General features: G+C 48.9%; 1 protein-coding gene across 1 annotated transcript; it reads left to right on the top strand.

Moving 5' to 3' along the window:
* The first annotated feature begins 2,127 nt into the window (after window positions 1–2,127).
* On the top strand, window positions 2,128–16,145 carry PLAUR (plasminogen activator, urokinase receptor). Its single transcript, XM_057710995.1, has 7 exons — window positions 2,128–2,219; window positions 3,639–3,749; window positions 5,001–5,144; window positions 12,077–12,229; window positions 12,804–12,938; window positions 14,551–14,697; window positions 15,596–16,145. Exons 1-7 carry the CDS (start codon window positions 2,165–2,167, stop codon window positions 15,847–15,849), a joined length of 999 nt encoding a protein of 332 aa, XP_057566978.1. The 5' UTR covers window positions 2,128–2,164; the 3' UTR covers window positions 15,850–16,145.
* The last annotated feature ends 791 nt before the right edge of the window (window positions 16,146–16,936 follow it).

The raw sequence follows: 16,936 nt of genomic DNA, 5'->3' as shown, positions 1-16,936 counted from the left end.
TTGGAATGGGAGGGCTCCAAATTATTTCTCTCGTTCTTCAAATAAAAGAGGAAATCTTGGTCCAGAGCAGTGAGTCATCCAGCCAGGAAGTGACCATGCCAGACCACAAGGCTCCATGTGATCCCAAACTTGAAACTACCTTTCACTGAGAGATACCTCCACCCACCCCAGACTCATTTCACAGCTGGGGAAAGCAAGGATCTGTGGAGTGAAGCCATCTGCCCAGGGTCCCCCAGGAACAAGTGGCTGAGCTGGGTCTCAAGCCCACCTGGACCAACACTCCGACTTTCTATCTCCCCACCTCACATGCATTAATATCTCATTCAGTCTTGACGCCAACCCCAAGGGGGAACCCAGTTTCCACATGAGGAAACTGAAGCTGGGCAAGAAGGGTATCAGTTGACCCAGGGTGACCTGGTTAGGGAGTTTTCCTGCCTGGCTGTCATCAGCATGACAATAGCTGTCGTCAGATCGTGACAGCTCCACCTCCCTCCCCACCCCACAGAGAGGAAACACAGGGCCAGAGTCTAGAGTCTATGCACCGGGCACTGTGCAAGTGCCTTGAGTGTACACTTTTCTGTCCCCAGCCCACCAGCCCTGGGAGGGAGGCGTTTAGCTTCACCTTCCAGGTAGAGGACTTGAGGCACAGAGAGGTTAAGTAACGTGCCCAAGGCCACACAGCTAATGAACAGCTGAAATCTGAACCCTCACACTCTGGTCCCAGCCCCCACACTCTTAACCACTAGGCTATACTGCCTCTTAGAAAAGAGAATTTCTTTGGGATTTTTCTTACCTTATCTTAATATGATTACCTTAAGGCTTTGATGCATTAGTAAGAGTAACAATAGTATAATCATTTTTGCAGTGGTAGAGGTAGCTGCTGCTTACTCATAGCCTACTGCTGTTCCAGTCACACTGGCCTCTCTGCTGTTCCTAGATCTCACCAGGTCCACTCCCACCTCAGGGTCTTTGTACTGGCTGTTTCCTTTCCCTGGAATCCTTCCTGCACCATCTGCCTGGATTTCTTCCCTCAATACATTCAGCCTCTGTTCAAATATCACCTCCTCAGGAAAGCCCTCCTGGATTACCTGGCCTAAAATCAACCTCGTCTCACCTGTACCCTCACACCTCCTTCAATCTGGTTTGTTTCTCCACATTTCACTTATGACAGCCACAAGAGATTAGATAACACATATTTACTCCTTACTGTCACAAGGGCGGGACTTTCCTGCTGTGTCCCCAGCTTCTGGACCAGTGCCTGGCACAGAGTAGGTCCGCGGTAAATGTTGATAGAGATTGTTGAGCCCTCCATGTGGGCCAGTGACTGTTTCAGGCATTTAATTCAACTGCATTAAATTGCTGTGACTGGGAGGGAGAGACTGTTTTATCTTCTGCACTTTATTTTCCTTTTTAAAAAACTTATTATGAACCTTTACAAACACAGAGGAGACAAAGTGGCATACAAGTTACCTCGATATAACTGATACAGCTATTTTGCTATTTTGCCTTTCTTTTTTCCTAAAATATTTTAAGGTAAATGCAGACATCAATGACATTCAACCTCAAAATATTTTAGTGAGCATCTGTAAAATATAAGAACAATTTTTCCACATAACCACAAAACCATGGTCATAACAGCAATATCTACTTTTTGGCTGAAGTGTTTTAAGGTAAACTGGAAACGTTGAATTATTTCATCCCCAAATAGTTCAGTCTGCAGCTCTAAATGGTAAATACATTTTCCCATATAACTGCAATACCCTTATCCTTCCTAACAAGACTAAGGAAAGCCCTATATTATCTAATAATCAGCCACAAATCTCCCATCGGGACAAGTTTTAATCAGAGGGGTGAGGTCCCTTGCCCAAGGTCCCATGGCAGGAAGAAAGAGAAGTGGAATTTGCACCCAGGCAGTCTGGGGACAGCTGTGACTACGGCCAACGTGAGTCAGAGCAGAGACAGCCCCTCTACCCCGAGCTGGCCACGCCCTGGAAAAGGAAGTTTTTGAGGAAGGGGGCGGGGGAGAGGGGATGACCCATGCATCTGGGGCTGACTCGCTCTTTCGCAAACTTCTGGGAGGAGCCCCCAGGGCCACAAAACTGTCTTCTTCCTGGGGCCAGACTGAGAGGTGCAGGGAGACTGCGGAGAGGAGCCACCGCCGGAAATGGGCCGCCCGCCGCTGCTGCTGCTGCTGCTGTTGGTTCAGACCTGCATTCCAGGTAGGGGCTGGGTGCCCTAAGCCCTGCGCTGGGGACTGGGTCCGATGGCGGGGAAGCGGGGGGGGGAGGGGAAGAGAGCTCCGAGTCTGATGCCTTGGAGAAGGAGGGCTCCGTTCCGAGCACCCCCACCCATACTCAAATAATAATTCTCCTGCTCTCTGCAGCCCCACACCGCACCGTACTGGGCACGCAGCTGACGCTCTGTAATTATCATTATTAGTTGAGCGAAGGCACTCAACAACAGCCACTATTTAGTGAGTACGCTGTTTATTCCAGGCGCTCTTCTAAGCTCCTTCCTTGGCAATTTCCAACTGGGCGGGCGGAGCTATTTTAACCCCGTTTTACAGAGACACTGAGGCACAGAGAGGTTAGCTAACTGGCCCGAGGTCACACAGCCAGTCCTTGTAAGTGGGATTCTGACCCGCAGGGGCGCCTACAGCCCTCTCCACTCTATCAGATCCACCTCTCCCGCCCGCCCCCCCCCCCCCCCCCCCGCCAGACACATTTGCAAGACCGGGAGGACAGTGCCTCATTTTACAAAAGGTCTGAAGAGAGTCAGGCTGAGCGTCGCAGAGCCCAGGGGCCGGGGACCCAGGGCTTGTCCTTCGAGGGGCCTCCCCCTTTCACTACTCCTTTCTCCGGAAAATCTAAAAAGGGATGAAAAACGAAAGGAAGTTGAGAAGGAATTGTCAGGACGGGGGGAGGGGTAGGGGTAGGGGGTGAGAGGTGGTTCGGTAATGAATAAGTCGGAAAGTTTTCCGGACCGCGGGAGGCCTAGAATGAGTAATGACCCTAAAGGGGACTCCAGATTTGGAGCTGGGGACCACAGGGGAGAGGTGATGGGCAGGGATAGGCCTTGGGGCGGAGCTAGTGGGCGGGATTATAAGATCGGGGCGGAGCCGGTGGGCGGGGTCAGAACGCCGGGGAGGAGCCAGTAGGTGGGGCTAACGGCTCCGGAGCCCTAGTGGGAGGGGCCAGAACAACGAGGAGGGGGGGCAGTGAGCGGGGCTAACAGTTCGGGAGCTGCTAGTGGGCGGGGGAAAACTTCAGGGGAGGCCACAGTAGGTGGGGTTAGAATCTCTGCAGGGCTGATGGGCGGAGTTAGAAGTTCGGCGTGGACTGCTGGGTGGGGAGAGGCTATGAAGGGGAGGAGAACCAGTGGGCGTTAGTGGAGGGCACCGGGAACCGGGGTAGAACGTAAAGATCGGCTGGAGTCGGTGAGGCTAGAACACCCCTAGGAGAGCTCGCGAGGCGGAATAGGCCGAGGCGGGCGGGGTGGAGGAAAGGACCTGTGGAGCCCGAACCTGAGTGCACGTGGCCTGGAGACTTGGTCCAGATAATGGGGCTTAAGGGGGCAAGAGGGGGATCTTGGCGCGGAGCAATAACACCTCTCCTCTCCTCTCCTCCCTCTGCCCCCAGCCTCCTGGGGCCTGCTGTGCATGCTGTGTGGGAGTACCGGGAAATGCAGGGTGGAAGAGTGTGCCCCCGGCCAGGACCTCTGCAGGACCACGGTCCTGCGCGTATGGGAAGGTGAGCTGGGGAAGCGAAGGACCGAATGACGGAGAAACCTTATCTTATGAGTAATCAGGGAAGTACGCATGAAAAAGACATTGAGACTGGTTACACGCCCACCAGACGGACAAGCATTTAAAAATCTGACAATACCGAGGATGTGGAGCTGCAGGCTTTGCTGTTAGGGGGGTAAATTGGTGCATCCACCAAACAGAGGGATATGGCAATATCTGGTACAAATAAAGATGAACATACCCTCCAACCAGCATTTAGGCTTCTAGGAATGTAGAGACCCCAAAGAGCCTTGGCCACGCGTGCCCAGAGACACGTGTAAAAGAATGTTCTTAGCCCTAATGCTTGTGATATGGAAAACTGGAAAGAATGAAATCAGTTGTCAGCAGAGGAGAAACGTATACCCCATAGCAGCTTACATGAAGGAGCTAGGGCAGCAGGTATTTACCTGGATACATCTCAAAAATATAAGGTTGAGAGAGAAAGGAAAAAAAAAAGCATGTTGCAGAGTTTGACACCTATTGATAGAAATAGTATCTAACAATCAAAATAGATAAACAATATACAAATAAACAATAATATATATTCTGCATACAGAGGTATGAGAATTATCTACACCGGTAGTTGCCTCTGGACAGGGCATAAGGAAGATGGGATTTGGGGGGGTGGGGGTGTAAGCAGGAGTCTTTAACTATCTTTTTTTTTTTTTTTTTTTTTGGCGCATGGGCTTAGTTGCTCCACGGCATGTGGGATCTTCCTGGAGCAGGGATCAAACCCGTGTCCTCTGCATTGGCAGGCGGATTCTTAACCACTGCGCCACCTAGGAAGCCCCTTTAACTATCTTTTAAATTTGGTTTCTTTTTTTTAAAAAAATCTGAAACAAATATAGCAAAATGCTAATATTTTATAACGTTCGGTGAAGAAGTCACAGTATTTATTATATCATTTTCTTATACTTTTTGGTAAGCTTGAAGCATTTTCCATTAAAGATTCCTATTAGAAGCATCTCCCTGCTAAGATCACCGAGCTGGGAGGGTAGATGGATCCAGCAGTTCCCAGGAATAGTGTTGTCACTAAGACAGAGTATGCTTCCGGGGTGGGGGGTGGATAATTCTAGAAAAGATAGAGTTGGACTCAAGCAAGAGGAGAGGCCTGGCAGGGATCAACCCTGCAAGCGGGTGACCCTATAACCAGGAGTGTCAGAGGCTGGTTGGGCCCAGGGAAGCCTCTGGGGTAACAATGAGACATTCCTCACAGAAGGTGACGAGCTGGAGGTGGTGGAGAGAGGCTGTACCCACCCAGAGAAGACCAACAGGACCATGAGCTATCGGACTGGCATGCAGATCATCACCCTGACAGAGGCTGTGTGTGGGTCAAACTTGTGCAACCGGCCCAGTCCTGGTGAGTAGGGCAGCCCTCACCATCCTCAGCCCCAAACCATCCCCAGCTCAACCTCATCATCATGCTGGTCCTATCCCCAGTCCTAGGCCACCCCAACCCCAGATCCATGCCTTACCCAGCACCTACCCCAGCTCAAACCTTTCCTTATCCTAAACACATCTCCAGCCTGGCTCCATCCCCATCCCCAAGCCCAACTCAACCTCACCTACAATCCCGTCCCCAACTAAATTTCATCCCCAACACTCTCCAACTCCAACCCATCCTCCTTCCAAACACATCTCTAATCCCATCCCCCAGTCAACCCCATCTCATCGCAAACCGTCCCTAATCCCACTCCCAACTACAAACTCATCCCCATCCCTAATCTTATCCCATCCCATACCTGTGTGTGTGTGTGTGTGTGTGTGTGTGGTTGTTACTTATAAGGCGAAACACCTGCCTTTAAGAAGCTGCACACACATACACCCACTCGAGAGGCCGGTGAGGTATCTCACTGATGCTTTGCCATCTATTTTTTCTTTTCATGGGAGAGGAAATGATTCTGGCCATGGATGCTTTGTCCCTTGCTAAGGGACCAAGATACAAAGACCAGAGATACCAGAGACTCAAAGTTCTTAAAGGAAGTCAAAACAGGAGAGGATCAGACAGGCTGCCACGGGCTTGGAAAGTTCCCTAGAATCCATGATTCTTGGGTTGGGTGATGAAAAAGAATGTGAAGAAACTTCCATAGGCTTTTTGTCAAGTTTCATGGCTTCAAGCTCTGGTCGTTGTGAGAAGACTCAGAAAAACTCAAATTCCCCAAGTTCTCACAGGAGAGGAAGGGTGGGAAGGAATGGACCCATGGTGTGTGGTCAGGCAGAGATTCCTCTTTGTGGCCTTGGGGAGGAAGGAAATGGGTTAAGGCCAGTCTAGCCATAATGACGTCAGGAAGCAGAGTAGCTGCGTCTGCACTGAGTTTTTTTCTTGTTCTTCATCTGTCCTGATTCCACTAGATTTTCATTTATCCTGACCTTGAACTTTCATCTGTTGGTGGGGATTGAACCAGGTGTTTATTTTCGAGGAAGTGACAAGAGAGAGGCGAGGAAGTGACAAGAGAGAGGATGCCGGCTTCCTCTGTCTGTTAGATGTGCTGAAGGAAAGCATTAATACTGAGTCTAAGGAATGCTTGTTTTTTTGTGTTTTGGGGTTTTTTTGTGTGTTTTTTTGGGCTGTGTTGGGTCTTCGTTGTTGCCAATGGGCTTTCTCTAGTTGCAGTGAGCAGGAGCTACTCTTCGTTGCAGTGTGCAGGCTTCTCATTGCGGTAGCTTCTCTTATTGCGAAGCACAGGCTCTAGGCACATGGGCTTCAGTAGTTGCAGCACTCGGGCTCAGTAGTTGTGGCACGCAGGCTTTAGGGCACTCAGGCTTCAGCAGTTGTGGCGCACGGGCTTAGTTGCTCTACAGCATGTGGGATCTCCCTGGACCAGGGATCGAACCTGTGTCCCCTGCATTGGCAGGCAGATTCTTCACCACTGAGCCACCAGGGAAGTCCTAAGTAATACTTGTAATCAGAGATGATAGTCCAAATATTTAACAATATTGGTCAGTGCAGCAGAATAATATTGACCCGTCAGAACTGGAGGCCTCTTGCTGGGCCTGGTGCTACCCCTCCAGTGGATCTTGGGGACATGAGGGTTCTAAAGACAGGTTTGGGGGGAGTTCCGTGGTGGTCTAGTGGTTAGAATTCTGGGCTTTCACTGCCATGGACCGGGTTCGATCCCTGGTCAGGGAACTGAGATCCTGCAAGCTGCACGGCATGGCCAAAAAAATAAAATACAGAGAGGGTTGGGAGTGGTCAGGGATCCACTTGGGCAGTTGCTGTCAATTCAGTAATTTAATAACTAATATACTTATATCAGCTCCCCACCTTTATTTTTTGGCCACAACACCTGGCATGCAGGATCTTAGTTCCCCGACCAGGGGAACCATTGGTCCACCAGGGAAGTCTTATCAGCCCCATTTAAAAAAAAAAAAATTTTTTTTTTGGCTGCAGTGCATGTCATATGGGATCTTAGTTCCCTGACCAAAGATGGAACCCACAACCCTGCAGTAGAAGTGTGCAGTCTTAACCGCTGGACCACCAGGGAAGTCCCATCAGCCCCATTTCTAATGCCATTTTACCTTGCTTGTGATGACTAGAATAGTTGCTTAAACCACATCCTGTTCTTCCAAGACACTGAGGACACAGCAGTGACCGAGACAGCCTTGGGCCCTGCCCCTATGGAGCTCAGAGTCCAGTGTGTATGTGTATGTGAGGGGGGTGGGGGGGTGAACAGACCCATCACCAGACAGTGACTGCCCTGATTAGTCAGAGCTGGGATGGGGGAAGCACAGGCAAAGGAGTCAGGACCATGATAGGGGAAACAGAGACCTGAGAGGTCAGACTTGTCATGGGGAAGCACAGTCCAGAATTGTCAGGGCTGAAATAGGGGAAACAGGGGCCAGAGTGATCAGGGCTGGGATAACTAAGAGCAGGGGTTGTGGGACCCTAGAGGAGATACTTGACTCAGATCAGGGAATGTTTCCTATACAGGAAGCAACAGCGAAGCTGGATCTTGAGGGATGAGTAGGAGTCGGGCTGTTAAAAAGACAGGGGAAAGGGTTTTCCAGACAGAAGGAGCAACAGATATAAAGGCAGTGAAAGTAGCATGGCGAAAGAAGGACAAGATGGAGCAAGAGGGACTGATGAAATTGGCAAGGGCACATTACACAGGGCCTTCTAGGTTGTGGTGGGGAATACAGACGTCATCTGGGGAACACTGGGAGGTCATGAAAGGGTTTCAGGTACAGAGTGTCACTATCAGATTTGTAGTTTTCGTATTTGTATTTTTTGACAAGTTATTCTGACCTCAGAGTGGAAGATAGATTGGAGGGAAGGAATGATGGAGGGAAGGTAGATGAGGGGAAACTAACTTGGAGGTGCGTGAGGTTGTCCAGATAAAGAAGAGAGTGTAGGGACTTCCCTGGTGGTTTAGTGGTTAAGACTCTGCACTTCCACTGCAGGGGGCACGGATTCAATCCCTGGTCGGGGAACTAAGATCGCACATGCCACGCAATGTGGCAAAAAATGAAGAAGAAGAAGAAGAGAGTGTCTGTCCATTGTGCAGATGGAGAGAAGTGGATGGATTTAAGGGCTATTTAGCAGGTAGCTGATCAGAACTTAATGATGGATTAGATGTTGGGGTTTGCGGGTTCTAGTCATGTGGAGTCACTTGTATCAGATCAACTCCCCTGCCAATGACAGTTATAAAAGCTGGACAAATTATAAACAATGGTTAAAGTTACTCAAGAGCAAGCAAATGAAAAGAGGAAATTGAGGTGCTCCAATCTTTGAAATAAGGGAAGCACAGAAGTTGAATTCGACAGACAAGCTGGCTTTTTCCTTGAGTGTACTTGCCAATTCACTGCTCTGGAAAGAAACTAGAACACAAATAGAAAGAGATCGTCGCTAGACTGAGAAGGCAGAGGTTGGAGTCTGGGGCTGCCAGAGTGTCTGAAAAATAAGAAGTAAAATCCTGGAATGCACGGAACCACAGAAAAGGGAGTCCCCAAATCTGCAAATTTCCTTCAAGTCATTGGCAAGCCATATATGCATAGGGTGAGACTCCAAGAAACTCTACGGAAAACAGTATGTGGGAAGCTACAGAACTGAGCAGGAATTCCAGCAAGCATATGATGCTGGGGCACCGAAGTTGCCAAGTTGGAAAGAGAGGTCTCAGGCTTTCTTCTGAGACCACACCCTAGGAGTAAGGGCAACACTTACAGCCCTAAAAATGCCTACACCTGATCTTCAACAAAAAGAAAACCTAATCCTCTTTGGCAGAAGATAGCATCATTTAGAGCCTTTACAGATTGTCCTCTATGCCTGGCATTCAATCAAAATGTACAAGGTATCCTGAAGAAAACAGAAAGGGCCAATTGACCGGAAACCAAGAGAAAAATCCCACAATAGAAACAGGCTTGTCATGAATCAGATATTGGAGTTATTAGACAGGGGAACTTTAAAATAGCTATGATCAATATATTCAAGAAAATAGAGGAAAGGTTACGTTTTAGCAGAAATCTGAACTCTATTTTTAAAATGAGTCCAACAGGAAATAGAGAACAGGGAGAGAGGACTCAATAGACATGCTTGATGGAGATCAGAGACAGTGGAGCAAAAGGATTACAGAACCAGAAGACAGGGCAGTAGGAGTATCTACACTGATGCCTACATATGGAGGATCAAGGAGTCTGTCAGGTTTCTACCCTGGGGGACCAGATAGGACCATCTCAGAGACATGGAATTCAGGAGAAGGAGCAGTTTTGAGAAGATGGAGAGTCTAGTTGGGGGCAGGTAGAGACTCAGGTGCTTGGCAGATAGCCAGGGGACCTCCAGGAGGCCCTTGGACATATAGGTATGGAGTTCAGAGAGAAGTTTTGCCTGGAGAGAGATTTTTGAGTTCCCAGCAGATAGGTGGAGATGAAGCCATGTCAATGGATAACATCCCGTGGGAGAGAGTGTGTACCATGAGAAATGAAAAGGGGGCCCAAGACAGAGCCTGAGGATCAGCCACATTTAGAAGAGTGACACAAGAAGAAGAGCTCACAAAGGAGACCCATGGGTGATATGAGACAGCTATTTTGGCATTGATGGCAATTTGTGTTTTCATTTTCATGGTAGTTCATATGAGAAGATGTGGGTTGTGGGCCTTTTAGTTATTTTTCTTTTGGGAGGGGGTGGGAAAGATTTGGCTTTGGAGGTAAGTGATTCACCTAGTTACAGCTGCTGGCCTGCCAGTCGAGAGCCTTGGCTGAGACAGCCCTCTAATTTCTCTAAGACTTGGCCCAAAGTCAAACTCGGATATCTGGGGTCAGGAAGGGAAGGGCATGCCAGGCTTAGGAATGGTGTGAGCCAAGGCCTGAGCAAAGGAATGACTCTGGTGTTTCCAGGGAAAAGTAAATCATCCACTTGGCCTGGACTGGAAGGTCTGTGTGAGAGGCAAAGTTATCACAGGTCAATCAAGTGAGGCTTTGACCTCTGACAAAGGTATGAGTAGTGTATAAATTACATATTGCTGCATTACAGATTGCCCCAAAGCTTCAAACAAAAGTAAGCATGTATTATTTCATAAAGTTTTTTTTTATATAAATTTACTTATTTTTGGCTGTGTTGGGTCTTCGTTGCTGCGTGTGAGCTTTCTCTAGTTGCAGTGAGCAGGGGCTACTCTTCATTGTGGTGCATGGGCTTCTCATTGCGGTGGCTTCTCTTGTTGTGGAGCATGGGCTCTAGGTGCGTGGGCTTCAGTAGTTGTGGCACATGGGCTCACTAGTTGTGGTGCACGGGCTTAGTTGCTCTGCAGCATGTGGGATCTTCCCGGACCAGGAATTGAACCCGTGTCCCCTGCATTGGCAGGTGGATTCTTAACCACTGCACCACCAGGGAAGTCCTTCATAAAGTTTTCAAAGGTCAACAATCTGGGAATGGCTTAGCTAGGTGGTTCTGAATCTTTCATGAGGTTGTCGTCATGATGACAGTGGGCTGCAGTCATCCGCAGGTGCCCAGGGTAGCTTCATTCACATGGATGATCAGCTCGCAGGGCTTTGGCAAAGGTCTCAGTTCCTCACCATGTACACCTCATGGTGGGGCTACTTGAGTGTCCTTATAACATGGCAGCTGGCTTCCCCCAGAGCAAGTGATCCAAGAGGAAGTCAGGAAGAAGTTGCAATGTCTTATGTGATCTAGCACAGAGGTCACACACCATCATTTCCACAATATCCTGTTGGTTCCACAGGTCAGCTCTATTCCTTATGGGAAGGGACCGCACAAAGGCACAAATACCAGGAAGCAGGGATCATCGGGGTCCGTCTTGGAGGCTGACTACCACAGGGAATGATAGAAGGGTTTTAAGTAATTGTTCATTCATTCATTCATTTAACAAATATTTATTGAATATCTTCTCTGGCCCCAGACTTGGGCTGGGTTGCGTTGAGACATAGTAGTGACCAAGACAGCCCTGGTCCTACCCTCCTGGGACTGAATCCATTGAAGGAAACAAGCAAAAGATTGAAGGGAAAAAAAAAAAAAACCCACCAGGGATTTCCCTGGTGGTCCAGTGATTAGGACTTCACACTTCCACCATAGGGGGCAAAGGTTCAATCTCTGGTTGGGAAACTAAGATCTCACAAGCCACATGGCGTGGCCAAAAAAAAAAAAACCACCAACAGTGAGGGAAATAGACTTGTCACCAGACAGGGATGACCCAGCGTGGGCGGCAGGGCTGGGATTGGGGAGCCCAGAGGGGCACCTGATCCAGCCTGGGAAGTCAAGGAGGGCTTCCTGGAGGAGGTGACATTGGATAAGATGACCCCTGAAGAAGGAGTAGGAGATAGGGAAAGTGGGGAACAGGGGAAAGTCTTCTAGGCAAAGGCAACAGGAGATGAAAGGCTGAATGGGAGTCAGCATGTACACTTGGGGACTGAGGGAAGCCAGTGTAGAGTCTGAGGGGCTGCTGGGGGGAGATGAGGTAGGAAAGGTGACCAGGACCTTGAATACCAGGCTGAGTTTGCTGGATTTTATTCTGAGAGCACTGGGGACCCATGGAAAAGTGCTGAATGGAGGAGAGGCAGGGTCAGATTTGAGTATTAGGGCCATGTGGGATGCACTGGGATGGGAAGGACGAGAATGGAAACCAGGAGGCCAGGGAGGAAGCTGGTATTGAAGGAGGTCTGACCTGGTCATGGAGTTGGAAAGGAGGGGATGGATTCTAGAATGATTCAGGAGGTGGGATGGGCAGCACTTGATAATTGGCTGAAGGGTGGGGTAAGGAAGAATTGATGCTGAAGTGAGTCCTCAAAGAAGGGTCTCTAGGACTCTTCCCATAAAGTCTCACCCTCCTAATCCTCCCCAAACAGGCCGGGTTCCTACCTTTCCCCGAAGCCGTTACCTCGAATGTGCTTCCTGTGCATCATCAGACCTGAGCTGTGAGAGAGGCTGGGACAAGAGCCTGCAATGCCGCAACCCTGGAGAACAGTGCCTGGAGGTGGTAACCCACCGGAGCCTGAAAGGTGAGCCCCAACCTGCCAGCCACTCTCTCTCCCTCCTTTGCTCCTCCTGAAGGCTGCACTTAACAGCAGCCCCCAAGTAACAGGGATTTAAGCAAGGTAGAAAGTTAGTACTCACACAAAAAGTCCAGTGATGGGAAGTCCAGGGCCACTAGGACAGTTCTACAGTCACCAGGAACTCAAATGCCTTCTCATTTCTTACATATTCTTCCATTCTCAAGTTTGCCTCATAGTCCAAGATGGCTGCCTGAGCTCCAGACCTCATGTCCAAGTTCCAGAAAGGAGGAAGGGGGAAAAGAAGGGGCAAAATGGGGGCACCCCTCGTTTTGTAAAGGTTCTCCTTTCTGGAAGTCCCATAAAACTTTTCTACTTAGATCACATTGACCAGAACTTAACCACATGACTATACCCATGGAGGCTGGAAGTTGTGTCTTTTGGCTAGATACGTGGCTGCCACCAATAAAATGAGGGTCCCATAATGAAGGATGAAACAGAGGATGGACGGATGACTGCTACAGTGGGCAAATCCGGTCTCAGTCCCTCACCAACAATCTGACCTCCTCCTCTGCCCCCACAGGGAGTCCAGGGGATGAGCGCCACTCCCGAGGCTGTGGCAACCTTCCTGGCTGCCCAGGCCCCACTGGTTTCCACAACAACCACACCTTCCACTTCCTGCGGTGCTGCAACACCACCAAATGCAATGGGGGCCCAGGTAAAGGGGCAGGGGATCCGGTATGAGGCCTGGGATTGGGGTGGGGAGGTGCACTCGGGCTGACTGCTGCTTGCTTGCAGGCAAACTCCTTCTCTGTGTTCCTCCTCTGAAAAATGGATTTATCAAGACTTTTCTCAAAGAAGGATTTTGTGGCAATTCATTGAAACTATCAAAGCTTCACCAAAACCTGTGCTTCATGCTTCTACATCCTCTTGAATCCTTCCATTCCTCAGCACTCTGGTCCAAGCCACCATGACCTCTCGCCTAGATTGTTGTAATGACCTTGCAGGTCCTCCTGCTGCCTCTCCTGCTACCCCACAGCCAACGTTCCACACAGCAGCCAAGAGTGATTTAAAAAAAATAAATAAATTTATTTATTTAGGCTGCATTGGGTCGTTGTTGCTGGTCGCCGACTTTCTCTAATTGCAGCGAGTGGGGGCTACTCTTCGTTGCAGTGCGCCAGCTTCTCATTGCAGTGGCTTCTCTTGTTGCAGAGCACAGGCGTGTGGTCTTCAGTAGTTGTGGCACACACGCTCAGTAGTTGGGGCTCTAGGGCTCTAGAGAGCAGTCTCAGTGGTTGTGGCACAAGGGCTTAGTTGCTCCTCGACATGTGGGATCTTCCAGACCAGGGATTGAACCTGTGTTCCCTGCACTGGCAGGCAGATTCTTACCACTGCACCAGTGCAGGGAAGTCCGAAGAGTGATTTTTTTTTTAATGTAAGTCAAATCATGTCACTCTTCCTCAAACACTTCAACACCTTCCCCTTGCTTTTATTTTTTAATATTTATTTATTTATTGGTGCACGGGCTTAGTTGCTCCGAGGCATGTGGGATCTTCCCGGACCAGGGATTGAACCCTTGTCCCCTGCATTGGCAGGCGGATTCTTAACCACTGCGCCACCAAGGAAGTTCCCCCCCTTGCTTCTAGAATGAAATCCAAAGACTCTACTACACCCTCTGTAATCCAGCATGCGTCTGCCTCATGGCCTTTGCACATGCAGTACCCTTCACCAGGAACACATCTCCCCCAGGAGCTTACCTGGCTGACTACTTCTCATTCGTTAGGTCTCAGCTTTATAGCATTGTCCTCGGGGAACATTTCCCTATCTTTTGCCTTTCAATATAATTTAGATCCTTTGTGTTATTCCGTCTCTGTAAATCACTACTGTCCAACAGAACTTTCCATGGTGATGGAAATGTTCTGTATCTGTACTGTCCAATATGGTAGCCTCTGTATATATGGCTTTTGAGTACTTGAACTGAATTTTGAATTTTATTTAATATTAATTTCAATGGCAATGTAAACAGCCACTTGTGGCTAGTGGCTACCATATGGGACAGTGTAGCTCTAAATGATAAGTTCTCTGAGGACAGGGACTATTTCCTCTTACCCAGTGTCTAGGCGGGGTGGGGGGTGGGGCTCATGGGGACCTGGGAGTTGGGATTTGTTTCAGGCCCTAGAGAACCCCCGCTTAAAGAGGGTGTTGTTCCAAGGCATGACCACAAGGGGGCGCCATGCCATCTCGGGCTGAGAGTTGGGAGTCCTGGGGATGTAATGCTCTGAACCCCTTGCGCTAATTTCCCTGGTTTGTGTCACTCGTCTTCTCCCAAGTCCTGGAGCTTCAAAACCTGCCACTGAACGGCTTTCAGTGTTACAGCTGTGAGGGGAACAGCACCCATGGATGTTCCTCCGAAGAGACTTCCCTCATTGATTGCCGAGGCCCCATGAATCAATGTCTGGAAGCCACAGGCACTAATGGTGAGCCCTTTAGGAGGCTGGGAGAGGGTACTTATGGTGGGGAGGGGTTTCTGCAAGAGGAAACTTCCCATTAAGCTGGACTTAATTGAGGTGGATCATCGTGTTGGAAAAGGTAGGATTTCCGTCAGGAGGGAGCAAAGTGTAGTAAGGAATTAGGACTTGTTCAATAGGAAATGGATACTTGGGCCACAGAAATGTGGATTTCTTTGGGGGTGGGACTTCGGTGGGGGGGTGGGGCTTCCTGTGGACCTCCCAGGATTCCATCCTGTGACGTTCTGGGCAGGTTCCTTTATTCCAGAGGTTCTCAAACTTTGGGCCCTCAAAATTCCTTCATGCGCTTAAAACTTATTATGTCGGTCATATCTATAGATATTTACTGCATTAGAGATGAAAACCGAGAGACTTTAAAGGATGTATTTATTCATTTTAAAAGAACAATTGAAAACTCATTCCATGTGAACATATTTTTATGAAAAAAAAAAAAGGAGACATTTTCCAAAATAAAAAAATTGAACAAGAAGACTGGCATTGTTCTACCATTTTGCAATCTCTTTAATGTGTGGCTTAATAGAAGACAGATGGACCCTCATGTCTTCTTCTGAGTTCAGTCTGTTACGAGATCATGCATCCTCGGGTTTCTAGGAAACCCCTTGTGAGAGCAAAAAACACTTGTGAAAGCAAGAAAAGGCAAATGAGGTTTTAGCATTATTATGAGAATAAGTTTGACTTCACAGATCCCCCCTGGATGGGTCTGAGGGAACCCCAGGGGTCCTAGGACCACATTTAGAATTGCTGCTTCCTCTAGGGGTCACCCACCATGAGGTATCGTGTCACCCAGTGAGAATTCCTGTCCCAGGCCTGAGGGTTGGGAGTCTCACACAGTCTTCTCTCTCCTCAGGGCTGGGGAACCCAAGCTACACCGTAAGAGGCTGTGCAACCCCCTCCTGGTGCCAAAGCCTCCATGTGGCTGAAGGCTTCAGCCTCACTCATCTCAACATCTCATGCTATACTGGAAATGGCTATAACCGTGAAGACCTGGATACCCAGCCCCGCATGGACGGCGCCCCCCAGCCTGGCCCTGCCCACTTCAGCCTCTTTGTCACCCTGCTTGTGACTGCCAGACTGTGGGGAGGCACTCTCCTCTGCGCCTGAACCCCACATTCCCACTGCCTTGGCTGGATCCAGGGGATCCCTTTGCCCTTCCCTCAGCTCCCAGCCCTACCGACTTGCTGTGTGACCTCAGGCCAGTGTGCTGCCCTCTCTGGGCCTTAGTTTTCCCAGCTGCCAAAACACCTATCTCAGAGAACTGTGAGAACCGGAGGAGAAAAGCTAAAGAAAGGCTGCGGGCCAGCAGGCGAGAGCTCTTGTGATTATTAATATTGTTGCCGCTATTATTATTAATTAATATTTGTTTTATTTAATATTTTGTACTTAAATAAAGATTTTTGTACCAGTGAACAAGGCCAGATCTGCCCTTCTCCAGTGAGGATGAATGGGAGACACCTTTCCTCAGGCTCCTGGAATTAGGGGTCACATTGTAGGACCCAGGCACTCGAGGTCCAGCCTTGGGAGCTGTCCCACGCAGTCTTCCACTCTAAGCTGCCTCCACATCTATTTCTGGGCTCCAAATGCCACCTTCCAACTCACTCACCCAAGCACTAACCTTCCAGTCTCTTCTCCCACATCCAAAGGTCAAGACTATTTTGTTGTTCTAAGGAGACATGTCTGCATTTCCTAGGGGGCTCTGAGACAGGAGATGACTAGGAGATGACCCCTGGATGTCCCGCAGTTAGGAGTAAGGACCAGACTTCACTCCCCTGCTGCTCCAGGGGCAGGAGATAAAGGCTGGGCTGTATTTCCTAGGATGCCCTCAGACCAACTGAGAAAAAGACAGAACTACCATTTCAATGTACTCTTTGAGCACAACATGGCAGAATTCATGTTTTCCATGGTTCGCTGAGGCAAGCCCACAGACACAAAATTACATTCCCCTGGGGACCTACAGCTTATGAAGAAAAGGACATTTTCCAAGGTATTTGGGGGCAGATGAAGGACAGGGTTTCTTTTCTTCTTTTTTTTTAATTTTTATTTTATTTTGGAGTATAGTTGATTAACAACGTTGTGTTAGTTTCAGGTGTATAGCAAAGTGATTCAGTTACACATATCCACGTATCTATTCTTTTTCAAGTTCTTTTCCCATTTAGGTTATTACAGAATATTGAGCAGAGTTCCCTGTGCT

Source organism: Hippopotamus amphibius, chromosome 16, assembly GCF_030028045.1.
Source record: "Hippopotamus amphibius kiboko isolate mHipAmp2 chromosome 16, mHipAmp2.hap2, whole genome shotgun sequence".
NCBI classification, from domain to species: Eukaryota; Metazoa; Chordata; class Mammalia; order Artiodactyla; family Hippopotamidae; genus Hippopotamus; species Hippopotamus amphibius.
Note: the sequence above shows the minus strand (reverse complement) of the source record. Positions and strands in the feature narration are given on the sequence as shown.